The sequence below is a fragment of the Callithrix jacchus genome, chromosome 17 (assembly GCF_049354715.1).
Source record: "Callithrix jacchus isolate 240 chromosome 17, calJac240_pri, whole genome shotgun sequence".
NCBI lineage: Eukaryota > Metazoa > Chordata > Mammalia > Primates > Cebidae > Callithrix > Callithrix jacchus.
In genome coordinates, this window is record NC_133518.1 from 33,811,499 (window position 1) to 33,838,570 (window position 27,072).

General features: G+C 38.6%; 1 protein-coding gene across 8 annotated transcripts in view; it reads right to left on the reverse strand.

Moving 5' to 3' along the window:
• Nucleotides 1-27,072, reverse strand: part of MED12L (mediator complex subunit 12L) — a 365,084-nt gene that overhangs the window by 10,865 nt on the left and 327,147 nt on the right. For 5 of the 8 annotated variants that reach the window (XM_054247017.2, XM_078354011.1, XM_054247015.2 and 2 more), the window contains 5 exons: nucleotides 20,181-20,231; nucleotides 13,097-13,186; nucleotides 10,297-10,526; nucleotides 8,515-8,671; nucleotides 5,418-5,528 (listed from right to left, as the gene is read on the reverse strand). In XM_054247017.2, coding sequence (XP_054102992.1) covers nucleotides 5,418-5,528; nucleotides 8,515-8,671; nucleotides 10,297-10,526; nucleotides 13,097-13,186; nucleotides 20,181-20,231 — 639 coding nt within the window. The remainder of the gene's footprint in view (nucleotides 1-5,417; nucleotides 5,529-8,514; nucleotides 8,672-10,296; nucleotides 10,527-13,096; nucleotides 13,187-20,180; nucleotides 20,232-27,072) is intronic. The other 3 variants (XM_054247016.2, XM_054247014.2, XM_054247013.2) reach the window with 1 other exon arrangement.

Below are 27,072 nucleotides of genomic sequence, written 5' to 3' on the forward strand. Positions count from 1 at the left end.
GGCATAACCACTCTCCAGGAAATACCATTCTTTCCTGAACTTAAAACAAAAATAACGTATTTACTATCGTTACCAGCTACTTGGGAGGCTGAGGTGGAAGGATCACTTGAGCCCAAGAGTTTGAGACTGCAGTGAGCCATGATCACACCACTGCACCCCAGCCTGGCTGACAGAGTGAGACTCTATCTCTAAAATAAATTAAAATTTTAAAAATGTTTTTTTTTTTGAGACAATCTCGCTCTGTCACCAAGCTGGAATGCAGTGGTGCAGTCTCAGCTCACTGCAACCTCTGCCTCCTGGGTTCAAGTGATTCTCCTGCCTTAGCCTCCCAAGTAGCTGGGACTACAGGCACGCACCACCACACCTGACTAATTTTTGTATTTTTAGTAGAGATGGGGTTTCACCATGTTGGCCAGGATGGTCTCAATCTCTTGACCTTGTGATCCACCTGCTTCAGCCTCCCAAAGTGCTGGGATTACAGGTGTGAGCCACCACACTCAGTCTTAAAAATGTATTCTGACTGATCTCTAAATTCCTATTTTATTCAATAACATTTACTTCTTCTTCTCAATCACAGCATAGGCAAAATGTGCTACTAATTAGTAATTTCTATTTAAATAAACATCACTTAAATATTTTTTGTCTGAAAACCTGAGCTTGCCCTGTCAGCAGAACCATACACCGACAAAATCAGCTGCAGGACTGATTTGGTGATGGACCTACCGATGCTCAGACATTTGGACACCTTGCCTCTTGATGTGGGGATAATGTGTGATTTTAACAAAGGTTTTTTTCATTGCTTTGACATCCAACAAATGAGTCATTCAACAAATATTTATCAAAACCCAGGCAATTTTCTGGGTTCTAAGGGCACCAGAGTGAGTAAAATACATCCCTGCCCTTATGACAGTTATGAGGTTTTTGCTGTGACCACTCCATTTGTTAGCAAAAGAACAAAGCAGCAAAGCAACATTTATTTTAAAACTGCACTACTGACAGAGTCCACAGACAGATTCCTCCGATGAATGAAGCATGGGCCTCCATCTGTACAAGCAGCACTGGAAGGAACAACAATGTATAGGGCCTTCACTGAGCACCTGGGAAAAACCTGTACCTGCACTCAGCCACATCTCCACTCACACAGGGTGGCACGCTCTCAGTCCACACTGTCACACAGGACTAGCAGCTGATGTGTTTCAGAATTTGTTGTGTGTTTATTTTCAAGGTAACTAGTAACTTGCATAGAGTTATCTTTTTAAAACTATACACAGTTTAGTGAGAAAAAAGTACTATATCAAATATATATTGGCTATCCAGTTACCAGAAATCTCCTGATATTTCTTCCCCAACTTCCTTCTATAAAAATTACTTCTCCTTTTCCTTCCAAAAGAAAAATAAATTCCAAATTCATGCAAAGGAAGGCAATTCTTCAGTGTTCTCTGGACCTAATTTCTCCCACTTCAAAAGGAGAGTAGTATTGTTACCTGTACATGCTACTTCCCAATTCCAGAGGCAGTCTGAAAAAATTTCTCAATCTCTCTGAAAGGAACAAATAAATTTCTCGAGGAAGACTAGAAGACAATTTCACAGTGATTACTGTCTAAAATTTAATATAATTGTTTAAGTAACGACTGCTACCATTATGCATATTTTTAAAAGGCAAATATTCAATATAATATGAAATTGACACAAGGCTCCGTTGATGTAAAAAGCCAACTTTTGAAATCTTTCTGTTACCATATTTTTTAAGTCACCAAACTGTGACAACCTGAGTTTAAGATGAAAGGATTATTTCATCAATGATTATTATTTTCTTAATGCTGGAAGTAGCTTTAAAGAAAAGACCATGGTCTGTCAATATATTTAGTTAAGACTTTAATCATAACAACACATAAGCATTAAAAATATTTTTCTAGTCAAGAAATATAATTTAGGCCAAAACTAGACATGCCAGCACCCATGTCTTTATTTCCAGATGTTTTTCCTTCCCAGAAGACAAGCAACTTAGGTAGGCAAATGACAGCACAGGCATCAATATTAAGCTGGGACCAGATTTAATTTGTAAACATAGGCTTTTCAGTCTGTCTTGCTCTTTTCATGGAAAAACTCTGTTTTCTTTTTATACATTTTAAAGAAGCACCAATTTCTGTCCTAAGTCACCTTTTACAAGTTGTTAACTTTTTACAAGTTTTTAAAATCATTTCTTCCAGCCCAAACCAACGGATGATCATCATCCCACACATCTCAGCTGACGCTGTCAGCAAGCAAAGAGATGAACCAAATAGTCAAAAAGCAAATAATCAAATCTTACTGCCTTTAATGTCTGCCACATTCAACCTCCTCTGTCTAGGCTTCCCAAACTTCTCTCACCTTCTGACCTGTGATTATTTAGGTTGAATTATGTCCCCTAAAAAAGACATGCTGGAGTCCTAACACTCAGTACCTCAAAATGTGACCTTATTTAGAAATAGGGTCTTTACAGTGGTAATCAAGCTGAAATTAGGTAATTAGGGTGGGACCTAATCCAATATGACTGGGGTCCTTATAAAAAGTAGAAATTTGGACATATGCATATACACAGGGAGATATGCCTGTGAAGGTGAAGGCAAAGCTCATGGTGCTGTTTCTATGGGCTGAAGAATGCCAAAGAGTCCTAGCAAGCCACCGGAAGCTGGAGGAGACGCAGGAAGAGGGAACCAAGCCTGCTGACACCTTCATATTGGGCTTCTGGCCTCCAAAACAGACAGCTTCTGTTGTTGAAGACATCTAGTTTATGTACTTTGTTAGGACGTTCTAGCACATGAATACCATGCCTCTAGCACTTCTTTCAGAAATTCAGGAACCATACGCTACTTCCCACAGGAAGTGCTGCCATTGCACCATTTCCTAAGATTCTAAGTCCTCTAGTGGCAGGAAGTGATGTCTCACTGGCATGCTCTATAACATCTGGCAGGGTGCTAGTCTTGGTAGACGAGACGGCATGACTTTTGCACTACCCTAAGAAGAAGCATTTATTGACTTCAACTGTGAATTGTCACCAGATAGCAGTAGGACAAGTCATGAGATGGGTGGCACTGTGTTACCATTAACACTTCTGCTTTGATACGGCATGAATCAGAACCCCCAAAGAGGCAGCTGTTTACTTATCTTCAACAGCTACCTTACCACCCTCTTCTCTAGCAAAGAAAGAAGCAAAGAATGGAGAGCTTTGGCTAGTACCAAGAATTGAATCTGCTGGAGATGTTTATAAAATATAAACATATTTATAATATATATAATACATCTTAGTGGAACTATTAAGAAAAATACCAGAATATAAATAAGAAATGCATAATTTTTCTTGCCAGGCGTGGTGGCTCATGTCCATAATCCCAGCACCGTGGGAGGCCCAGACAGGTGGATCACTTGAGGTCAGGAGTTTGGGACCAGCCTAGCCAACATGGTGAAACCCCGTCTCCACTAAAAGTACAAAAGTTAGCCAAGTGTGGTGGTGTGTGCTTGTAATCCCAGCTTCTTGAGAGGCTGAGGCACAAGAACTGCTTGAACCCAGAAGGTGGAGGTTTCAGTAAGCCAAGACTGCACCACTACACTCCAGCCTGGGCAAGACAGCAAGGCTCTGTCTCCAAAAACAAACATACAAAACACAGTAAAGCACAAGAAGCAGCATGACTAGAAAATTGGTAACAAAGAAATTTGTGGAAGAGGTATGTGGATGGACCTCTCTGAGTGGTCAAAAACTGTGAAGATATTTGTATCCCATGTGAGTGCTCACCAACAGGTGACCTCAGTAGAGGAGGATTTAATAATCAAGTGGATAGGATGACCCATTCCATGGATACCACTCAGCCTCTTTCCCTAGCCACCCTTGTCACCACCCAATGGGGCCAGGAACAAAGTGGCCATGGTGACAGGGATGGAGGTTATGCATGGGCTCAGCAACATGGACTTCCACTCACAAAGGCTGACCTGGCAGCAGTGAGTACCAAATTTGCCAGCAGCAGAGACCAACACTGAGCCTGTGACATGGCACCATTCCTCAGCGTGATCAGCCAGCTACTTGGTGGCAGGATGATTATACCTGGACCTCTTCCATCATGGAAAGGGCAGAGGTTTGTTAAATGTACTATGGATGCCCTATTCCAGTTGACCATGTTCTGGTCAATCCAATTTAGACACAGTTCTTTTTTATTTTTGAGATGGAGTTTTGCTCTTGTTACCCAGGCTGGAGTGCAATGGCATGATCTCGGCTCACTGCAATCTCTGCCTCCTGGGTCCAAGCAATTCTCCTGGGATTACAAGTAGCTGGGATTACAGGCACCTGCCACCACACCCAGCTAATTTTGTAGTTTTAGTAGAGACGGGGTTTCTCCATGTTGGTCAGGCTGGTCTTGAACTCCTGATCTCAGGTGATCTGCCTTCCTCAGACTCCTAAAGTCCCGGAATTACAGGCATGAGCCACCACGCCTGGCCTGGACACAGTTCTTTAACCACCTAACTCTACTCTGAGCCCTCCTACTGTACTATCACTACACCATATTGTTCCCCCTTTACTACAAGTTGTGAAACCATCCAGTTTAAAAATCAGGTGCTGAAGGCAGTCTACACTAGTGTTTACCCAAGTGTGAGACACGTGCAGTAAGCCAGCTTGTCGCAGTTGGGCTCATTCACGCAATTCATATCTCTCACTTAAACGGAGATTCCCTTCTAAATGCTCTTTGTATTTACTTTCACAGACATTTCCAATATATGGCAAGTGATATAATTACAGATGGTAGTGGTAAAATGCTTCTTTGAAAAATACATTTATTTAAGCAAATACAGTAAGATGACAGTTTAAAAAAAGTAACTAATAAAACAGGAATATGGCATGGCAAAAGTAAATGCTGTTGTAAATGACTGAGATTTAGAAGACTCTGATGGCTTTGCATATGACATTTCCAAATTTGATCTATGAAGCTAGAGAAGTGAACTAGATGACTGTGAGTTACAGGTAAATTCTTGCAGCAAGTGCCGACTATAAAACAATTTCTTATTGAAGATAACAGATAATATTTTAGAAGGCACACCCATGGTTTTTAAGATTATAGCAAAAATCAAAGCACAGTAAGATAATCTTTTAAGCATAGATAATAAATCATCATTTTAACATTGTTTAGGAAAAAAAGATGATGTAAAAATTTTTGTCTGTGCAATAGTCCAAAAAATTTTGAAGAATAATAATGGTATAACCTACTGAATCCCAAATATTAACTTGTATCTTCATATGAAAACAAATATACCAACTACAGTGACAACAAAATCCTGGTCAAGTTCTAGGAAAACACTGCTAGGGCATATTTAGGCTATGTCGGTTCTTAACAATCTTATGAACATGAAGAATGCAACCTGCTTTTAAAGAAGAAACCTACATGTCTTACCAAGGGCTGCTGGGACTGCATTGCTTGGAGACCAAGGGTCTGACTCTGGGGCTGCGAGGACTGCTGGGGTTGGGGAGGCTGCTGAGGCTGGGGCTGCTGGGGCTGCTGCATCTGGAAAGAGGGTAAAAAGGTTATACACTTAACAGGAAGAAGATAACAACAGCATTTCTGAATCTGTTTTCCCCATATACCTTTTATCTAACTTTTATGTTGCAGTAAAAACAATATTTACTTGCCTCTTCCATCTTTACCTTGCTGAACCTCATTCATCCTTTTGAGGGCAAGACCTAAACCTGCTCATCCATGAAGCCTTCTAGGACCACCCCAATCCCACGGATCTCTTCCTGTGGCAGTCAGTGTTGCTGTCTATACCACACTGCACTGTCTGGGCCATCCTTTCTGCTTACTGTTTTAATTCCTTTCGTGTCATTTGTCCTTCTACACGTCTTATCCCTCCTTACACTACAAGTTGGACAGGGACTGCTCAGTGGTAATCTCATTCCTTATGATATCTGGAAGAATTCTTATAGTTTTTCTTTCCAAAGGGAAGATGCAGACTAGCCATCATGAGACTTTCTGGCATAATTTACAGCATTAGTTCAGAAATCATGTCAGTAACAGGGTTGGCTCAAATACACAGCTCTTGAAAAGTGCTTCCAAGTCACAGAAGCAACACAGACTAGACATCTACCAGGTAGGACACAGAGGAGAGAAAAATATTAATAGTTGTTTTGTCTCAGTGACCTTTAAAATTTCCTCTACCCAAACACTTCATCCTGATGATGATGACAGTCTAGACATCTTTTCATCTTTTGCACTTTTTTAACTTGGTTTGCATACTATCCCCTAAATTATTGGTCTTCTTTACAGCCAAGAAACAAATAGCTATTGTTATATGGCATTTCTCACTAAGTGACAATGCTCATGGGTCTGGAATCCTAGCAGAGGTCTGGGTAACATGATCCCAACGAGAACAATCCAAGTTGGACCAAAATCACAATGATTACAATATCATCCACCAGTTAGCCCTCTAGAAGCTCTTCTAAGAAAAATTAACCCAACTTCACCATAACGTTTTCCTTTACAGAAGTAGCCAGTCACCAAAAAAGAAGTATAATCCTGATGTAGAAGCAAATCACTCATCTCCAGGGAATAATGTGTTGGTAATGAAAAAATTACCAGGACATATTATGCTAATTAGGGTAAAAAATACATATGGTCCAATAAAAAAAGGCTTTCCATATTTGCAGCCTTGAAAAACACCAACATAAGATTTAAAACTGGTAAGTAAACAAATAATGTGGTATAACTTTCCTCAGTGATTTGGAAATGAGAAATTCTAAAATAGAGCAAACTATAAATTATCGATCTTAAAAAATTCTGAAACACATCCTCAAAACTTGGGAAAAAATGATGATTTAAGAAAATAAGTACTAATAGTAGTTATATTAATGATAATATTAGTCATAACATTAATCATAAAATTATCAAACAAGTACTTTACTTGAATATTCTTATTTAACCCCTTCTACATATTTAAGAGAGATGTATTTCCAGGACAAAACAGGAGTAGAGGGCTTTTACCATTGGAGACAACATCTATACAATGATTGGGATTGCTATCTGTAGGCCACACTTTCCTAATCAGTCACCCTATGTTTTAAGTTTTGTGATATAACTTTTTTTAAAAAGCATTTTAACAGGCTACAAATTGGGATGCAACTAATGACATCTTACTACTAATGTCATCTTACAATTGGAAAGCCCAGTTCCAGGGGGTGTGTTGGCTTTTGCCTGTCACCTGGGCACTAACAATCAGTATTTTGTGTCTCACAATGAAATTAGACTCAAACCTACCCGAGCTTGCCGTTCAAATGTTCAAGGGATATATTTGTTTTTCCCCCTCTATCCGGTGTCAAGGATAAGATATCCATGCTCCTTCCTGTCCCTTTCTGCATGGCAGGTTTTCTTCTCACTGACCTCACAGAGAGAACAGCCCCTGGGCACTCCAGCTCTACTAGACTCCTCATTTTTGGTGTTCTGTTCTTAGCAGTACATAAGAGTGCATCTCAAGTTGGACTTGATTAGATTAAAGCCCACTGTACAGTCTCCTTAGGAAATCTCCAATTCAGTAACATAGGACAAGCTTGTTAAATAAAGACAAATGATACAGGTAAACATAATGGCCTGTATTTTTTAAATAAGCAAGTGAGAAACAAGAATGTATCAAGGAAGCTGGGCAGGATGGCTCACGCCTTTAATTCCAGCACTTTAAGAGGCCAAGAGGGATGGATCACTGGAGGTCAGGAGTTTGAGAGCAGCCTGGCCAACATGGCAAAACCCCATCTCTACTAAAAGTACAAAAAAATTAGCCAGGCCTGGTGGCGGATGCCTGTAATCACAGCTACTCAGAAGGCTGAGGCAGGAGAATCACTTGAACCCAGGAGGTGGAGGTTGCAGTGAGCCAAGATCGCACCACTGCACTCTAGCCTGGTTGATAGAGGGAGGCTTTGTGTCTGAAAAAACTGTATCAAGGGAAAGAACTCTTTATCTAAGTGACTTAAAATGTACATCAAATAAGTGAATACAGTTCTCTGGATTCTAATGGAGACAAGATGTCATATCCCTTTGAAATAGTCTATGTTCCTTACATTTCACAGCCTTATGAGACCAGAGGTGTTACAGAAATGTTTTTAGATTGTAGAATGCTCTAGGAATCCGATGAAAGCTCTGGATGGCTCAGTTTCTTGTTTTCACATTTATGAAACTTTTTAAAAATTTGCATGACTCCTACTTAAAACAGTTAAGCTGAAGCTAACTCTATTAAAGTCATCCATCTGCCCTCCCAAACCTTTGTGAAATGGGAAGAATGGTCTACACAACTTACTCTTTTTTCAATAACCTGGTAGACACACAGAGAAAAAAAATTCTAGCCAAGTTAGAACTACATTGTACCAATGTAGCTCTTGGCATCAAATAGACAGGGCTCCTTGGAATTTGGCAATTGAAGTCTGAAGTGTTTTTCATTTTTTATGACTGTTGCGTATTCACACTGTCTGAAGTGTGACAGCATTGCCCTCATCTCCCTGCCCCGTACCTGGAGGATTCTCTGCTGCTGTCGAACTTGCGGCTGTCTGGGTCTCATGAGATCCTGAGGCAGGGGCACGGAGGGAAGGTTTGGATGTGCAGAAGTCAGGACAGCATCAATTCCCCCGCCCACCAGAGGGCTCTGCTGTAGAGCCTGATGGTTCAGTCTGGCAAAGAATAATGCAAGTTGGTTCAGGTCCAAGCATAATGTCAAACTTTTAATCAGTCCTACCAGCACATTACATATACCGCCAAAGAAACAATCAGTGCTCAGTAATCCCTAGCGCAATTCAAACAGACTAAAGCCCAGTGGTTAAAATAATAGATGTGACCACTTGAAACAGGACAGCAAGCACATGACTTAAGGTAAAATTGCGGTCATGCAATGAATTGCTTTTTAAACATTTAATAGTTTTCAATAATGAAGAATAGTAATTGAGCATTTACTTTGAAGCAGGCACTGTACTAAAGGTCTGAAATGTGTTACTTCTTTTGCTCCTCACCAGAGAGCCCTTTAAGGTCAGTTTTGTTATTCCTACTTCAAAAATGAAAAAATAGAGCTAGAGGTAACTTACTAAGGTTACTTAGAAAGCAAATGGCATAGGTGGGATTTGAATCCAGAACTTTTGGGCTTTGAAGTTCAAGTTTGTGGGCCATGTCATGTGGCTATTTATTATAAAAATAGTACATAACAATGCACATTTTCCAAATTATTATCCAAAATAATAATGTGTTCTCAAATGTGTTACCATCAACCTTGCCAATTTTCCAAAGAGTGATTCCTTGGCGTCATCACGTAGCCATTGATGGCCATAGATGGGAGCTGTGCTGCTATCCATTAGATTGCCACGTTTGGCATGGTACTTACTTTTTCTAGGACAATACTATCCAGCAGAACTTTCCGGGATGACTGCAATGTTTTCTCTCTGCACTGTCCAGTAAGATAGCTACTAGCCACGAGGACGAACTACACAATTTTTGGGTCTCAGTGCATAACAAAAACACAAGACCCCCTGATCAAAATGTAGTAAGAATTTCCACAGAGAAACTGCAGAGCATTAATGTAAGCATCAAGCATTTGTAAACACAGGCTCTTCTAAACACAGCACACGTCACACACCATTGAAGCTAGCCCTGCTGGCCACACTCAGCTACTACTGAACACTTGAAATGTGACTAGTGTGACTGAGGAACTATGTTTTTAATTTAATTTTAAATAGTCTAAATTTAAATAGCCAAAGGTGGTTGGCAGCTACTTTAACAGACAACACAGTTATATGCTCTAAGAAATCTAATTAAACAAGAACAGAAAAAAGTCTATCATAATCCTGTTTTGCCAAACATCTCTGACGTGGAAAAGGTAGAAACTAAGTTATAACAAAACTCTCATATGCACCATGCACAATTTTACTGCTCCAATCAACAAACTCTAGCATTTCTAACAATAATCAAGAGTTTTCTCTGTTAGATATGTTCAGAGAATTTTTAAAAGAGGAGAGAAAAAAAAAAAAAACACTGAAGCAAACGCAGTAGTATCATTTACAGACTTATATACTCATATCATGGAAGATATAAGTCAAAGCCATAAATATCTTTAATGAAATAAACAAGATGGAGCATTCTTTATTTTGAACCTCTATCTGGATACTATGAAAATTAAGACTGCAGAATGCAAATTATTTGCAAATATGCAAGCTCATAAAAACAGTGATAAAGTACCATGCTCTATAAGCATAAGAAACCCAGGAATGTGACTGTTCACTATTGCCAACATCATTTCTACATGTATCACCTCTGAGAGCCAGTGAGGGGCTGCAAGTACGGTGAGGCCTGCTGCTGAACGTAGCCACTCGGCTGCTGCTGAATCTGTCTGAGTCTTTCCATTAGCACAGGGTTGGAATGTGCGGCTGGATAGGCTCTGGAGTTATAGCTGGGAGACAGGACCACACTGCCAGCCTGCTGCTGTGATGTCTGCTGCAAAGGCATCTGAGTCCCATACATCGTATAGCCCTGGGGCATGGTCTGCATGCAGGCACAAGGAAAGAAGTCAGTGTTTCAATTAATACCCAGCTTTCCCATCACTACAAAATATGGGGCAAAAACAAACCCATGAGGACTCCCCTGAAATTCACTGTTTTCAAAGGTTCTCATAACTCAAAATTTGAGGAGGACTACCCTGGATGCAGGGAATCTGGCCAGAAAGGCCACAGAATGATCTAGCTGTGTAATGATTCACCAGAAATGTCAACTTAAAAAAAAAATGAGTCCTCATTTAGTTAAACTGGCTTTTAAGATCAGCTGCTTATTTTGAGAAAAGGGCATGTTTCTATAAAGGAATAATTAGGCAAGCATCCATACCTTCAGTGCACAGATGACATCAATGTTCAACAGATCCCAAGTATCATTAATATCATCTCCAAAATTAGTCAGAAAAGCTACACATGCTCACTACAAATTGAAATAATGAAATACACTTTCCCAACATAAAATTATACCTCTTCAGGTAGTCGCAGTCTGATCGGTTGTGTGTGTGTAGTTAACTAACCAGTTCCAAAACTGTGCCAAAAAACTATTAATACCTTAGCCAGGAAGGGCACAACTGGTAACTGTTCATTATCTTCTGGTACTAATGAGACCTAGTTCAACACTCAACCAGTAATGTGAACACTTAACTTTCCTAATCAATATTAATATACAAGTACCTAGTTCTTTGAATATTGTCACCTTATAAAAAAGAGAAACCTGAGGATCTGTTGGATCACTAGGTACAATTTATAGAACTCAATGCCAATTAAAATAGAACAACATTGCTCTTCAAATCCTCAAAGCATCATATTTTCAGGTAGTTTAATGCCTCTGACTTGGAAGACAGAGAAACAGATAATGAACTTCCAGCAGGCAGCATGAATGGATCCAGGCTGAAGGGCTCAGTGCCTGTGTAGGGCAATCTGGGTTTCTCTTTCAGCTATGGACAGAGAATGAATTGCCAAACCAACTAACAATCTTGTCAACACTCCTGCATTCCTGATTCCCAGAGGGATAGGGTGAGAGTATAGGAATACAGAAATAACAAAATTGTTAGTAAAAGCAGCTCAAGGTTTGCATTATAATGTATATCAGCCACTATGTTAGTTCCATAGGTTGTCTTAAATCCTTCACACCCTTCATCTCTATTTTACAGAGAAGGAAACCAAAGCTCAGGGTAGGTAACTTACAGTGTCACACAGCTAGTAAGTTGCTAGGAACTGTGTCAAAGTCTGAGTCCAAGGCCCATTATTTTCTTATTCTACCATGATTCCTCATTTCCTCATTGATGCTATCTTTGAATATGACTCTATCTATCTATTTATTTATTATTTATTTATTTATTTATTTATTGAGACGGAGTTTCACTCTTGTTATCCTGGCTGGAGTGCAATGGCGCGATCTTGGCTCACCACAACCTCCGCCTCCTGGGCCCAGGCAATTCTCCTGCCTCAGCCTCCCAAGTAGCTGGGATTATAGGCACGTGCCACCACGCCCAGCTAATTTTTTGTATTTTTGGTAGAGACAGGGTTTCACCATGTCGACCAGGATGGTCTCGATCTCTTGACCTCGTGATCCACTGCCTCGGCCTCCCAAAGTGCTGGGATTACAGGCTTGAGCCACCATGCCCGGCCCGACTCTATTTATTTTTTTAGATGGGGTTTTGCTGTGTTGCCCAAGGCTAGAGTGCAGTGGTCTGATCACAGCTTACTGCAACTTAACCTCCCAGGCTCAAGCAGTCCTCCACTTCAGCCTCCCGTGCAGCTGGGACTATAGGTGCATGCTACCACCCCTGGCTAATTTTTTAATTTTTATTTTCTTTTGTAGAGATTGGGTCTCACTATGTTGCCCAGGCTGGCTACAAATTCCTAGGCTCAAGCAATCCTCTCACCTCGGCCTCCCAAAGTGCAGACTATAGGCATGAGCCACTGAGCTCAGCCCAAATATGACAACTACAAAACTGAATTACATCCTCATACATCATAACATAAAAGAAATAACTCTGGGATTGTTAAGTATTTCAATAGCTACAATCATCACAAAGGTTTAAATTTGGCCAGGCGGGGTGGCTCAAGCCTGTAATCCCAGCACTTGTTGGGAGGCCGAGGAGAGATTGAGACCATCCTGGTCAACGTGGTGAAACCCCGTCTCTACTAAAAATACAAAAAATTAGCTGGGCATGGTGGCGCATGCCTGTAATCCCAGCTACTCTGGAGACTGAGGCAGGAGAATTGCCTGAACCCAGGAGGCGGAGGTTGCGGTGAGCCGAGATCACGCCATTGCACTCCAGCCTGGGTAACAAGAGCGAAACTCCGTCTAAAAAAAAAAAGGTTTAAATTTATACTTTTAAAGGATTTTCTAGAATGTTTTATGCTCCTTAATCAATCCTAGACTTCTTCAACAATCCTGATAATGCTGTTTCGAAATGTCAATTATAACCTGTAAGTAGAAGAAATAACCAAGTTCTAGACCCCAGAGGAAGTTGATATATTCTATTTACTTAATTTCCCTCTTCCAATAAAGAGCGTTGAAAATCCTGTCAGTACCTACAAAGTAAATGTGGGTACCTGTGCTTGCTGCAGCCCTGGATACTGAGGGAGCTGAGGGGAGGGCCGTGCTTGTGCAGCAAAGAGAGGAGCCTGGTCCCCTGGCTGGCCCTGGAAAACAAAGCCGAAGTAAACACTTGATCATAACAGCAAGGGCTTGATTTAAGCTTCTGGTTAATAATCCAATAACTCACACCTAATCTCATTACATGAATAAACAACTCAAAAGATTTTCAGAGTGTGTTAAATATTATTTCTCATCAATTCCCTGTGTTTAGACTGTTGAACTTATTCCTTCCAAAGAAGACTACAGATTTTCCCAATGATAACACAGACATAAATACAAGCCTAAGTAATCAATGGTCAGCTCAGCAGAGAGGCTGTCCGCTGGCTTCCAATACAGGCCAGGGTACAAATGCCCCACTAAGTGTTAAATCTGGAACCACAGGGCTGTACCACCCAGTGCCTATACAGGGACGAGAACATGTGGTACAGACACATGCCACATAAAATTTTTATGACTTTTTAATGAAGCTTCTTCAGAGTGACCTACTAATTGCCTATTTAGCCAGATATTCAAGGAATACATTTAATACTTTCCATCACTCTAAAAATCAATGAGAATATAGTCAATAAATTTTGTAAGTTAATAGCAAATACAATTCTAACCAACTACAATGCAAAATAAAACCAATTAACATCTGTTCACTGATCTTAATCTAATATATGTTTTGGCCATAGGAAAACAAACATTCACAAGAGCAGTTGTGTGTGTGCTTTACGTTTTCGTGGCAGAAGTTACTTCATGGAAGGGTGCAGTAATAATCATAGTAAGGCTAGTTTCCTACCACTGTGGTTTTTCAGGACTCACTGATTGTAAACAATGAGATTTATTGATTATTTTACTACTGTCTTTATTAGAGATTCTCATTTTTAAAAGTGCTGAATTATAGTTACACAAAATGATTTTAATGTGCTTGGAAAGTAGTGTAGATAATTCTAACAAGGAGAAAGGGATAAACATGCAGCTTAAGAGGAAGGACACCAATGATTATTAAGAATCTATCACATTTCAGAGATGGGCTTCTGGTTCTTACTCTCAGTTTCTCACAAGAACCCTATAGAAAAGAAGCATCAACCTCAAAGAGCTTAAGCAACTTAGCAAGCTTGCCCACCAAGACTCTAGTAAGTCTGACTTGAAAACCTACAGCTCTTTCCATTATCATGAGATGCCTCCATGTGTGACACTAAGGATGAAAATACTTAGTTGGGACTTTTTCCGTAACGACATATAGCCTTTTAAAATCATCCCAATAAGAAACCAAAAGGACAATCTCCATTAATCTTTTTAATGAGATACCAAAACCAAATGCATACATGAGATAGCTGAATCCTCTCTCTGATCCCCATAAACAATCATGGGGCCATTTATGAACCTTAGCATCTCTTTAGGTGACAATCCATCTATACATGAATGAAACAAATTTTTACTGTACCTCTGAGGGTACATATACATAAAAGTTTCGACAAGAATCTCACTTTCAGAGTAGGCTATCATGAAGACACTCATTTTAATCTGTTAAAAAAAACAACTGTATCTCCATTTGCTTGGCTCAGAGAAAAACAGCCCAAACTTCCTCTGTGAGAACCCATACCATGGCAGTATGAGCATCAGGAGCCTAAAACTGTTCTTCCCAAAGAATCCAAATGGCTCTTTATCCTCCAAACACTATGCCAAGGAATCATTAAATCAACCAGATCCTTAAAGACCACTCCTGGACACTAGCATCGTACAAGGCCCGAGACATACTGTTGTGCTTCTTTGTGGAGACAAATACATGTAGGTTACCATTTTCACAAAACAGAAAAATCAACTAATTAAATATGAGTTAGAATCTAGGGATCAACAGGTAACACTCATGCCCTCTTTTTGCTTTGTGGAAAACAGGATGTGATCTGTGACAGCTGCATGCATAAAGCAGATGTTTTCTAATTCTTTGCTCTTCCTTTGCTTTTATTGAAGAACTTTATGAAACACATTATGACATATATGATGGGGGGAACTAGAACACTAATAAGATATATATCTGAGTTACTGGGCGACACTCTTACTGACAAATATTAGTTGAGATCATGGAAATTTAAGAAATAGGAACTAGGCAGGTGTGGTGGCTCATGCCTGTAATCTCAGCACTTTGGGAGGCCGAGGTGGGTGAATCACTTGAGTACAGGAGTTTGAGACCAGCCTGGGCAACATGGTGAGACTCCATCTCCACACACACACACACGCAAAGAAAAAGAAAAAAAATTAGCTGGGTGTGGGGGCATGTGCCTATAGTCTCAGCTACTTGGAAGGCTGAGGTGAGAGGATTGCTTGAGCTTGACAGGCAGAGGTTGCAGTGAGCCAAGATGGTGCCACTGCACTCCAGCCTGGGCACCAGAGTGAGACCCTATCACACAAAACAGAAATAAAAACTGAAAACTAATATGCTACATTTAAAAAAAATCATAAAACATTCAGAAAAAAAGTGCTAAATGAGAAAGGAATACAAACTGAAATACAGTTTTGACACTGAAATTCATGTCAACCATTTATGTCTAAAGGTGAACTATTTACATGTGAACATATTATATTCCCTCCTGACAACCAGTTTGTCCCAACATACTACTTAAGTATAGAAAATAATTCAGATATGCAATATTTTCCCTGAGAAAATCACAAACACTCCTTTTTGACTAGCACTCCCCAAGTTTGCTGTGCATAGCTGTATCATCATGTGGCCCTAAAAAGAAAACACCCTAATCTCTCCTACCAGATTGAAATGGATTCCTACTTTTGTTTTTCCCAGAATAATGCCAGAAACACATTATTTCAATTTGTAGAAATAGTTCAATTAGTTAAGAACAGAATGAATAAGTTCTTTAATAACTTGAAATATTTTACAAATATTGAACAAGAATCACAGTCTGGGAATAATCGAGGAAACTAGAGACTGAGAATTAGTAAAATCTTTAAATATTGGTGGGCATGGGTTTGGCCACATTAAACCGAGAAGAGACTATCTAATGTGTCATCCAAACTAGGACAAGCCAGGACAAGAGGACAAAGTGAGACCATGGCTGGCAAGTCAGGACATCTGGTCACTTTAGTTATCTGTTAATTTCTGAAAATTTTCAAGCTTTGTTTTATTTTTAATTAGTGCCTAGTGCATATAGTAAGTGCTCAGTAAATATCTGTTCAGAATAACTAAGATTTAATTGAGTTTACCTGTTAACCAGGAAATCCAGAGGTAAATTAGGATTTCTATTTCAGCATCAATTACTTTACCAGGTGCTTTCTAATTGCCTCATAGTTGTCAGTACCATCGTTTGAAAACTCAATTTTAATTTAATGTTTGGTATCTACCATTCTAATGATTTCTTCTTCCTGCCAGCATTAGTATCTGGAGAATAACGTAAATTCTCCCTATTCATTCTGCTCAACCAAAACAATTGAGGCCACTTTTTTTTTTGGACTGAGTCTCACTCTGTCACCAGGCTGGAGTGTAGTGATGTGATATTAGCTCGCTGCAACCTCTGCCTCTGGGTTCAAGCGATTCTCCTGCCTCAGCCTTCTGAGTAGCTGGGACTACAGGCACATGTCACCACACCCAGCTAATTTTTGTGTTTTTAGTAGAGACAGGGTTTTACCATGTTGGCCAAGATGATCTCTTGACCTTATAATCCACCCGCCTTGGCCTCCCAAAGTGCTGAGATTACACACATGAGCCACTGCGCCCAGCCAACTTCATATTTAATGCATAGAAAGGACTGTCTGGGAACATTATGTTTGTTTTTCTTTTTTTTTTTTTTTTAAAGACACAGCACCTCACTTTGATGCCAAGGCTGGAATGCAGTGGTGAGATCAAACCTCACTGTGGCCTCAAATTCCTGGACTCAAGAGATCATCCCACCTTGGCCTCCTAAAAGTGTTGGGATTACAGGGATGAGCTGCTGCATCCAGCCTGCAGGAAGATGGTTTTAGATGGCATAGTTGTGTCTCGCCAGGTGCTACGTGACTTTAAGCTTATCAGTAAGAGAATAGATACTTGTTCCCTGCTTAAGCTTCCATGGCTCAGATACCTGACTTGTATGTGAAAGGGAATGATCTACAGAGAACTGGGACAGCCTAATAATTATATGCCCATCTCTACATTACTACCTGAGGTAAATTCCTACACATGGTCTCTTTACTTCATTTGTATGTACTTTGCTTTGGGCTTACCTCTATAAATAAAATATAACATTAAATAAATACTTTCTAAAATTTCCGTTTTTTTTGACACAGAGTTTCTCTCTTGTTACTCCAGCCCAGGCCGGAGTGTAATGGCACGATCTCGGCTCACCGCAACCTCCGCCTCCTGGGTTCAGGCAATTCTCCTGCCTCAGCCTCCTGAGTAGCTGGGATTACAGGCACGTGCCACCATGCCCAGCTAATTTTTTTGGTATTTTTTTAGTAGAGATGGGTTTCGCCATGTTGACCAGGATGGTCTCGATCTCTTGACCTCGTGATTCACCCACCTCAGCCTCCCAAAGTGCTGGGATTACAGGCTTGAGCCACCGCGCCCGGCCTAAAATTTCCATTTTTAAAAAACTTCTAAAGAAGCTGTGCTGTTCAATACTGACCTATCTTCCTAACCTTTATAAGAAGATTTTTCTCTCTTACTGCTGTGTTTTTAACTAGACACAAGTATGTGGGCTCCAAGAAATGTTGACTCAAAGGCTTTTTGTATAATTTGAAATGAATGCATCTGATAAGTTTTAAATTTTTGATAAATGATTCTCAAACATAATTTTTATTTTCCTGTGCTTTAACCTCTTCTGTATTAGCAACTTACACCCTCAGTCAAATGAGAAAATGTGAGTATCTTCTCAAGTAGGACTGGTTATACCTCCAATTAGCAATCAATAAGGATTATAATCAAAGCATTTCAGAATCAGGAGTTTCCTATCCACTCAACTTATTAGTAATGATGCAAATACTTATTTAATAATTTTCCAGTAGTGTTTAAGGATTATAAGTAGAGAAACAAGCAATATCTACAAAAACCACAGTCAGATTTTGTGACTGTGTGTCTGGAAATACTGATTTTGAAAGAAGTAATAAAAGGCACATAACAAAAACCAGTGTGTAATGTTTTACAAGTCACCTAGCAGAAGGGGTTTCATTTGAACTCCTAGTTTGGAAGTTACTGAGTGCCTTAGCCTAAAACAACACATGGTATGAACCAGAAGTTGTGTTCATCACATCATACTGGTTTGATTGCAGACAAGAGAGAGAGAAAATTCTATAATCATAAAAGGTTTTGTTGACTAGCTATGCTTGATACTTCTAAAAGTTTTCACCTAGGCCAGGTGCGGTGGCTCATGCCTGTAATCCCAGCACTTTGGGAGGCGGATGCAGGAGGATCAGGAGGTCAGGATTTCGAGACCAGTCTGGCCAACATAATGAAACCTCGTCTCAACTAAAAATACAAAAAAATTAGCCAAGTGTGGTGTTGTGCGCCTATAATTCCAGCTACTCAGAGGCTGAGGCAAGAGAATTGTGTGAACCTGGGAGGAGGAGTTACAGTGAGACAAGATTGTGTCATTGCACTCCAGCATGGGCAACAGTATGAGACTCGATTTCAAAAAAAAAAAAAAGTTTTCACCTCAAATACAACTTGGTTGGAAATCAATGAACAGTTACTAATTGCCAGAATAGTCTGATTCATTCCAAAACAAACACATCCGATACAGTAATAAACCTTTACGATATCAGCATGTCCATAAATTATAAATATAACAACTGATTGAGTATATATTCATTAATTTCCTAAGAAAGCAAAATACTATAGAAAAATAAGAGTGGTAAAATGGATAGCAAAAATACACATTTTCATTAATTTGAATTAATACAGAAATCACAGAACCTTCTTTTGACTTTACTTTTAAACAAAATAGTTGTCAATAAAAACATTTTTTAAAAGAGTAAAGCCAGTGATTGATGCAAATTGTTTTCTATCTGACTTACATTATCACCTGAATAATAAACAATGCCCTACAGCAAACATAAGCTATCTCCAAAACATTTTTGAACTTGATAGTTTAAGTTTTTCAGTAAAGTCCTCACCTGCTCCCTGAATACCATTAAGTGTCAAGAAATTCAACATTTCTTTTCAGAAGTTTCCAAGCTTTCCTTCACTGAAACAATTACTGGAGAAAATACCTGTATACCAAGTATTAAATAACCTAAATATTTTCAAAGTTTGAATGTGCAGTTAAGGATATTTGTATCAATGTATAATGTTACCCATTAAATTGGCAGTGAAACAAGTTAACTTACAGTCACATCTGAGATGTGTGCTCTTTTTTATTCTAATGCTTCTTGGGTTTATGTTGTGGGTTGGCTACCTGATACAGAAACCTATAAGTAATTTAACGCAAAACATGCATTCTTAGCTAGCCCAGGCAAAGCAGTAGTGATGAAGTCTTATGACATGCATGCACAAGACCTATGCTCAAAAAAAATCTTCTCCATACTGGAAAGAAAACAGAGATGATGCATTCTGTTGAGATTTTCGGAATAGCCAGTGAGTGGGATGTGATGAGAGGGTAAGATTCATAACCACAGTTTTCATTATCTTGCATTGGCCTATGAATTAGCATGCCATGCGTTCTTCTACTAATGATATAAATTACCACAGAGAGAAGCAAGAGCTCAGGAATAGACAGGTTCAAAACTGGGACTGAGATCAAGGGCACAAACTGGTCTATGCTCCCAAGCCCAGGCCGTGAATGGTCTATTGGTTTCTATACCATACATGTATATGATGGAAATCATGAGGTGATCAAAGGGGGGGCACTTTCAGAAAAAAAAAATCTGCTAAATTAAACATGGTAAGTGCATTCATGATTCTGTGTTACAGTCTCAAACATAAACCAAGTGAGTAACAGTGAAATGAAGACTATAATTTTTGCCAGCTATAGGAAAAACCTGTTTCTCATTTTGACATTCAAAGGGCAATGCTATAAAAGTTTATTTTAAAAAAATAGAAAGAAAAAGAAATGACAGCAGGGGTGTTACCATTATGTTGTCAAAGTCTTCCAGAAGGGAGACAGCAGAGTTACAGAAGTCCTACAGAAAGGGGACAGCAAGAAAATGGCAGACAATACAGATAAGATTTTTTAGCCTGATGATGTAGATAGTGAAAATACATATGAAATATTTCATTTAAAACAATGTTGCAGGAAGTCAAGACTTAAAAACATAGGCCTTATAAGGGTTTTATTAATTAATGAGTCAAACAACCTCACTACAGACTGTAACACTGATAAACAATATGGTAATATTCATATAATAGAATAGCACAACATGGAGGTTAAATGGTCACATAAAAGTAGAGGAGATATCAGACACCGAAATGTGCTGCAACTAAGGGACTTTGGAACCCCCATGTGAGCAACAGAAGCCTAGAGTTCTTCCCACCCTAGAGTCAGTGGGGGAGCTCAGGACATGTGGGTCACATTAAGCAGAAAAGACATTTAGTGAAGAAGTTAGTAGGCCAGATATTGAAGGATGTAATTAGCCCCATCCCCAGTAAATGGAACTAAAAAGAGAACATCAGGTTAACCACACATTCAACCAATCGTGGTAGACAACAAAAATTTATAGTGCCACCACTGTTTGCACACTAGGAGAGAATCTGATTTAGGAAAAGTCAACTAAATACCTGGGGAAAATTGCTGCTTCTCAACTAAATGAATCCCTTGTTTAATCATTTATACAATCAAATTCCAAGGGATAGATTACTGAGATGTTGAAAATTTCCCTGAGCTCACTGAGTTCTGGAGATAGAGATGAAGCAAAGAATTTCACCAATAATAGAAAAAGCATTTTACTATACTGAGGATTAGAAACTACAGGAGGAATTTTCCAGGAAAATATCTATTCTCACAATTTTATGTATAGGTACATAATTCATTGCATTTGTACATAGGTCTTCAGATCCAACTGCCATGCTGGTATTAGTGATTCATTTCCTCACTCCTCTATCCAATCTTCTGCCCTCTCTCATAAAAATCAAGCTGCATGCACTGTCTCCTAGCTCATCATATTTACCTAATCATTATTTTAGCATATAAACCCAGCACCTTCCTCATCATTCGAATAAACAGAGAAATACCAGATATAAGTAATAAGTGAAGCACTAACCTCCCTGGACATGCTTTCTACCCAAAAACCAAAATGATGCGGTTTAGGACATCTTTACCAGTACAGTGATTTTCTTCTCCTAAGTCCATTTTTGTCATTGAAATGTATATTAATTACACTCTTTCAATAAACACATTAATTATCAATACTCAAGATATGTTTTAACAAGACTATTTTGCCTACCATTAAGAAATGAGAATATAATTTGAAATATGCTATATTGATATGATCAGGAAATTTACAAAAGAGAAAACTTGAATAGCTTTCAAAGTTAGAGAAATGGATAAACTCACAGGTGATCAGGTAAATGCAAATTAAGATGTCACAATATAATAACATTTCATCTACCCTGATTGAGAAAAACAAGGTCTGATAATACCAAGGATTGGTGAGAATATGGAAAAAGAAAAATGCTCATTTACTATTCTAAGAGGAATCACCAGCACTTTCAAAATTGAATCAACATTTCCATGTTCTGGTGCATATACCCTAAAACTTTCCACATGTATAGAAGAAATGTACAAGAATGTTTACTGTAGCACTGTTAACAGTTAAAAAAAAAAAAAAACTTGAATAACTTAAATGACTGTCAATAGGAAGGTGAATAAATAACATATTAATGTTCATAATGAAATAGCATCCAAAAGGATAAATGAATGAATATAACTACGTGAAATAAAGTAAAAATAATTAAAATACTAGCTACAAAAAGTAAGGTGCAAACAATACAACACATGTGTGAGAGCATTTACATCACATTTCAAATCTACAAAGTAATACTGTACAATGTTTATGCTGATAGATGCAAACATATATTAAAAACATAAAAACATGCATAAGAAAGTAAAACACTAAATTCATGATGGGGATTTCCACTTTAGAGGAAGAAAGGGAAATGAAAGAAGATACAAGAAGATTCATCCACATTTATAATGTCTTATTTTAAAAATAATCTAGAGTATTATGAAAGAACATTATTTAATAAAGCTAGGTGGTAATACATTAGTGATTATTACATTATTTCCTATTCTTGTCTATATGTTTGAAATATATATACCATTAAAAAGTGAGTGGGAGAGAGAGATAAAACAAACATATTCCAAGGTAATACCGTATCCTTAGGGTCGGAGATCAATTACCAAAGGGTAATTGCTCGACTTAACAGGCCTTGTTAATCCAAGAGCTCGTTCCCATGAAGTCACAGATTCATTTTTGCCAAAGAACTAAGAGCTCTGGGAGGTTCTGACTGAGTCATCCTTCCTTTCTAAAATTATCTATTTCCTTGATTTGTATACACAAATGATAGTGCCTGCTCCATGCTAGACAACCTCTTTACAAGTCGCTACATGTACTAGCTATAACTGGGCACATATTTCTGTCTTCTGTCAGAAATCTTCCTCTTTTCTGTCATGACAAATCCTTATGAAATCTTGTATGAAGCCTATAACCATTTTTTAACCAATTTGTCTGAATCAATTCAAGTTAAACATATCTTCTGTCTCTCCTTCTTTGGACTCTTGAAAATATGCTGTCTGGAATTATTACAAAGAACAATAAAATCATTTAGTATATTGAAAGGGAATAATCAGCATAAAGCAACACCATAAATTGAGGCATAAAGTTTTTTTCCTGGGTCAAAACTTAAGATTCCTTCTGCAATTCCTTTCCCTAGATTGATATTGTGAGGGATATGAAAGTTCCTTAAGGCTGGGCACAGTGGCTCATGCCTGTAATCCCAGCACTTTGGGAGGCCCAGGCAGGCGGATCACCTGAGGTCAGGAGATCAGCCTGGCCAACATGGTGAAACCCTGTCTCTAGCACAAATACAAAAATTAGCTGGGCGTTGTGGTGCGTGACTGTAGTCCCAGTTACTTGGGAGGCTGAGGCAGGAGAATCGCTTGAACCGGAGGCAGAGGTTGCAGTGAGCCGAGATTTGCATCACCGCACCCCAGTCTGGGCAACAAAGTGAGACCCTGTCTCCAAAAAAAAAAGAAAAAAAGAAAAGATAAAAGAAAGTTCCTTAAGATTCCTCCTGCAAGCCCCTTCCTAGATGATTGATATGGTGCAGGGTATGGTGAGGTGAGATGAAAGAAAGTTCCTGCTGTCAAAAGAAAAATACCAAGTATAATAAGAAAGGAGTAAGTGTGAAATAATTAAATATTGGTTATAACCAATATCCTATATTCTGTGATAGTTCTAACAGAATATGTGAAAAATAAAATACAGTGATACTTTTTTTTTTTTCTTTTGAGACGGAGTTTCACTCTTGTTACCCAGGCTGGAGTGCAATGGCACGATCTCGGCTCACCGCAACCTCTGCCTCCTGGGTTCAGGCAATTCTCCTGCCTCAGCCTCCTGAGTAGCTGGGACTACAGGCACACGCCACCGTGCCCAGCTAATTTTTTGTATTTTTAATAGAGATGGGGTTTCACCATGTAGACCAGAGTGGTCTCGATCTCTTGACCTCGTGATCCACCCACCTCAGCCTCCCAAAGTGCTGGGATTACAGGCTTGAGCCACCACAGCCAGCCACAGTGATACTTTTAACACTGAAATTGGAATAAGCCTCTCAAGTATCACAGAATTTAAAGAACAAAAACACACCACTCCAAGAAGCTAAAATGACAATTAGGATAACAGAACAACATTCCTTTTTATGAGTTTGTTCTATTGGTGACCACTAAGCAAATGAGGATTAAATCAATCCTATTAATGGCAATTTATGTAATTATACAAGCAAATCATTTGATATGCTTTTATGTTAAAGCTTAACATATTTAAGAAAGTAATGTTTTTATGGGAAATGAATTTCTTTTGAAATAAACCATAAAAATACTAATAAGCAGCAACAATAAGTATGACAGCTAACACTTTTTGAGCACTTACTGTGAGCCATCCGCTGTTCTAAGGGCTGTTTTACACATACTAATCCATTAAGTTTACAACTACCCTATAAAGCAAGTATGATATTATATTAGCCCCATTTTATAGATGAGATTCTGAGGCACAGAAAGGCAGTGTAACCACTATCCTGAGTACCATCTAAACACAGGACATTGAGAAAGAAACAGAAATGGATCTTTTGTTTCGTTTAGTTTTTTACGGTAGTCACCACTTCTCTGCGGGTTCACTTCCCAGTTTCAATTACCTACCAAAAACCACAGGCCGAAAACAGGTGAGAATAGCACAATAAGGGATTTTGAAAAGGACGACATTACATGTTTGTTACAGTATATTATTATAATTGTTCTATTTTACTATTAGTTATTGTTATTATCTTACTGAGCCTAATTTATCAATTGGACTTTATCATATAGTTACCTATCAATTGGACTTTATCATATAGTTACCTACACATAGGAAAAAACATGGTCCATATCAAGTTTGGTTCTCTATCGTTTCAGCAACCACTGAAGGTCTTGGAACACATTCCCTGTGGATAAGCCGGGTGATGGGATGGATACTGTACTTTCCTAGATGAAGACTGTAACTAAGAAGAATGAAAACAGGTTTCTTGCCAAAACATCCTTCTGCATGTCCATATGAACTAAAGCTACAGGAAAATATACTCAATTATAACAATCGTTACGTCAAATAATCTCATTAAGAATACTTAATATCCATGCCATTTAGCGCTTGTTGTCTAGGTACTGTGTTAAACACTATCTTAACACATTCCTGAGGAAATATAAAACAATCCATGACAGAAAATTCCATGACTGACTAAAGCTCACGTACAATCTCTGCAGTGGAACTGGAGGGTTATTTATGGAATTCTAGTTTCACTGTGTATCATTGAAGGCTGGATGGTTTCTGCATATGCCAATTCCTCCCAACTAGAAGGGAAGAGAATAAGGGAACTATGTAAGGTCTTAGATATAACCAGAGTTCAGGAATTTATGTTACCTTTCCCATTTAGGTTTCCAAAACAAGCATAGCAGACATCACTGGAAGGGTCAGTTTCCGGAAGCACTGGGAAAGAAAGCTATGAGATGGGTGTGTGGATAGAAAGTAGACCGCTGAGAATTAAGGCTACTAAGAAATTTTAGCCTCCTGAAAGCAACTGCTCAAATCTTGCATTATTTATTTGATACACAGCTCATAGATTTGTACCATGTGCTGAGCAGATAAAAGGATGATACAAAGTAGTATACATCCCAGTGTTTGACCTCCTAAGAAAAAGGGGTAACCAATGGGTTACTAGACAACTGTCCTAGGAAGCAGTCACATCCAAAATCTGGAGAAACTCATCAACCTGTAAAAGCACCTGCTGAATTCCAAAATCCGTTTCAAAGGTTATGATAAATTGAAATTCTCTAATATGTTTGTTATGTTTAAGAAAATGGACCTCTGAAATAAGAAAATTACTAGGATCTGGGTAAAAATATATCTATTTACTTTTCTTTACAAGAAACCAAAAAAAAAAAACAACTATATTACTAATTGTTACGTAGCTAGAGAAATTCATATCATATGTAGGTGAGTGACCTGAGAAAATTTTCCTGCCATACCATGAAATGGTCAGTACTTATTAGAAAAGCAAATAGTTGTGCACAGCAATGTATACAATTGATCAACATTGTTTACATTCCATATAATTCTGTCTCTAGATTTTGAAGGATTATCACAAGGAGAAATTTTATCTGCCATAACACAACATTTAGCTAAATGCCAGGTTATTAATAGCTTATACATGATCTATTAAGAGAGAGGAAAGGCACTAACATTTCCTGAGACCCTCCTAAGTAGAGGTACTATGGCAGATGCTACATGCAAATTTCATTAGCTCCATGTATTACAGGATCACTGTACCTGTGACTGTACAATGTATGCATTTATCTTCCTTTTAGAATACTATTTTCCTCAATTGTCTAACACTTGAAGAAAGTTAAGAGAGAAAAAGACATATTCTACTTGCGAAAGCCCTTCAGAGACTCCAAAGTTAAGTTTCAACACTTAAAAACAATATGAAGTGAGTGTGAGATGAAGAGGTGAATACTATACAATCACAGTTATACAGTTGAGCTTTTACTATTTGAGGAAGGCATTTCTGGTCTTAAAAGTTTAAAAAGAGAAGAATAAAGAAAAAAGTCCAGCACTGTGATGGAATTAGCACAAAATAATCAGAAAAAGAATGAACTAACAATTAATTCCCATTGGTACAAGCAGTACAACAACAGGTAGTACAAAAGTACAGAGTCAGGTACTTTTGGTAGGAGAAAGCAAAGTGATAGTGTCATCCGGGTATACTTCTCCAAATATGCAAGGATATCTTTGATTACATGTAGATTATTCAATTAAATGCTTGCTGAAATCCTTTGTCATGGCTTCGATCAGAAAGTGAACCTTTTAAGGACAGGTATATTTATCCATAAATGATCCAGTGGGCTTTTCCTCAATGCTAGGAACCACTTAACAGTAACTCAAAGCTAAATTTGGCAGTAACAGTTTGAGAGTGGGCTATAAATAAGAAAACCTAAGCCTTGTGATAAAAAAGCAGATATGAAAAAATAAAGTGGCAAGTTTTACTTTACTTACTTAATTTATTTATTTTTCTTGAGATGATGTCTCACTCTGTAGCCCAGGCTGGAGTGCAGTGGTGTGATCCCAGCACACTGTAACCTCTACCTCCCAGGTTCAAGCGATTCCCCTGCCTCAGCCTCCCAAGTAGTTGGGACTACAGGCATGCTCTCCCATGCCCGACTAATTTTTGTATTTTTTTTTTTTTTTAGTAGAGGCAAGGTTTTACCATGTTGGCTAGGCT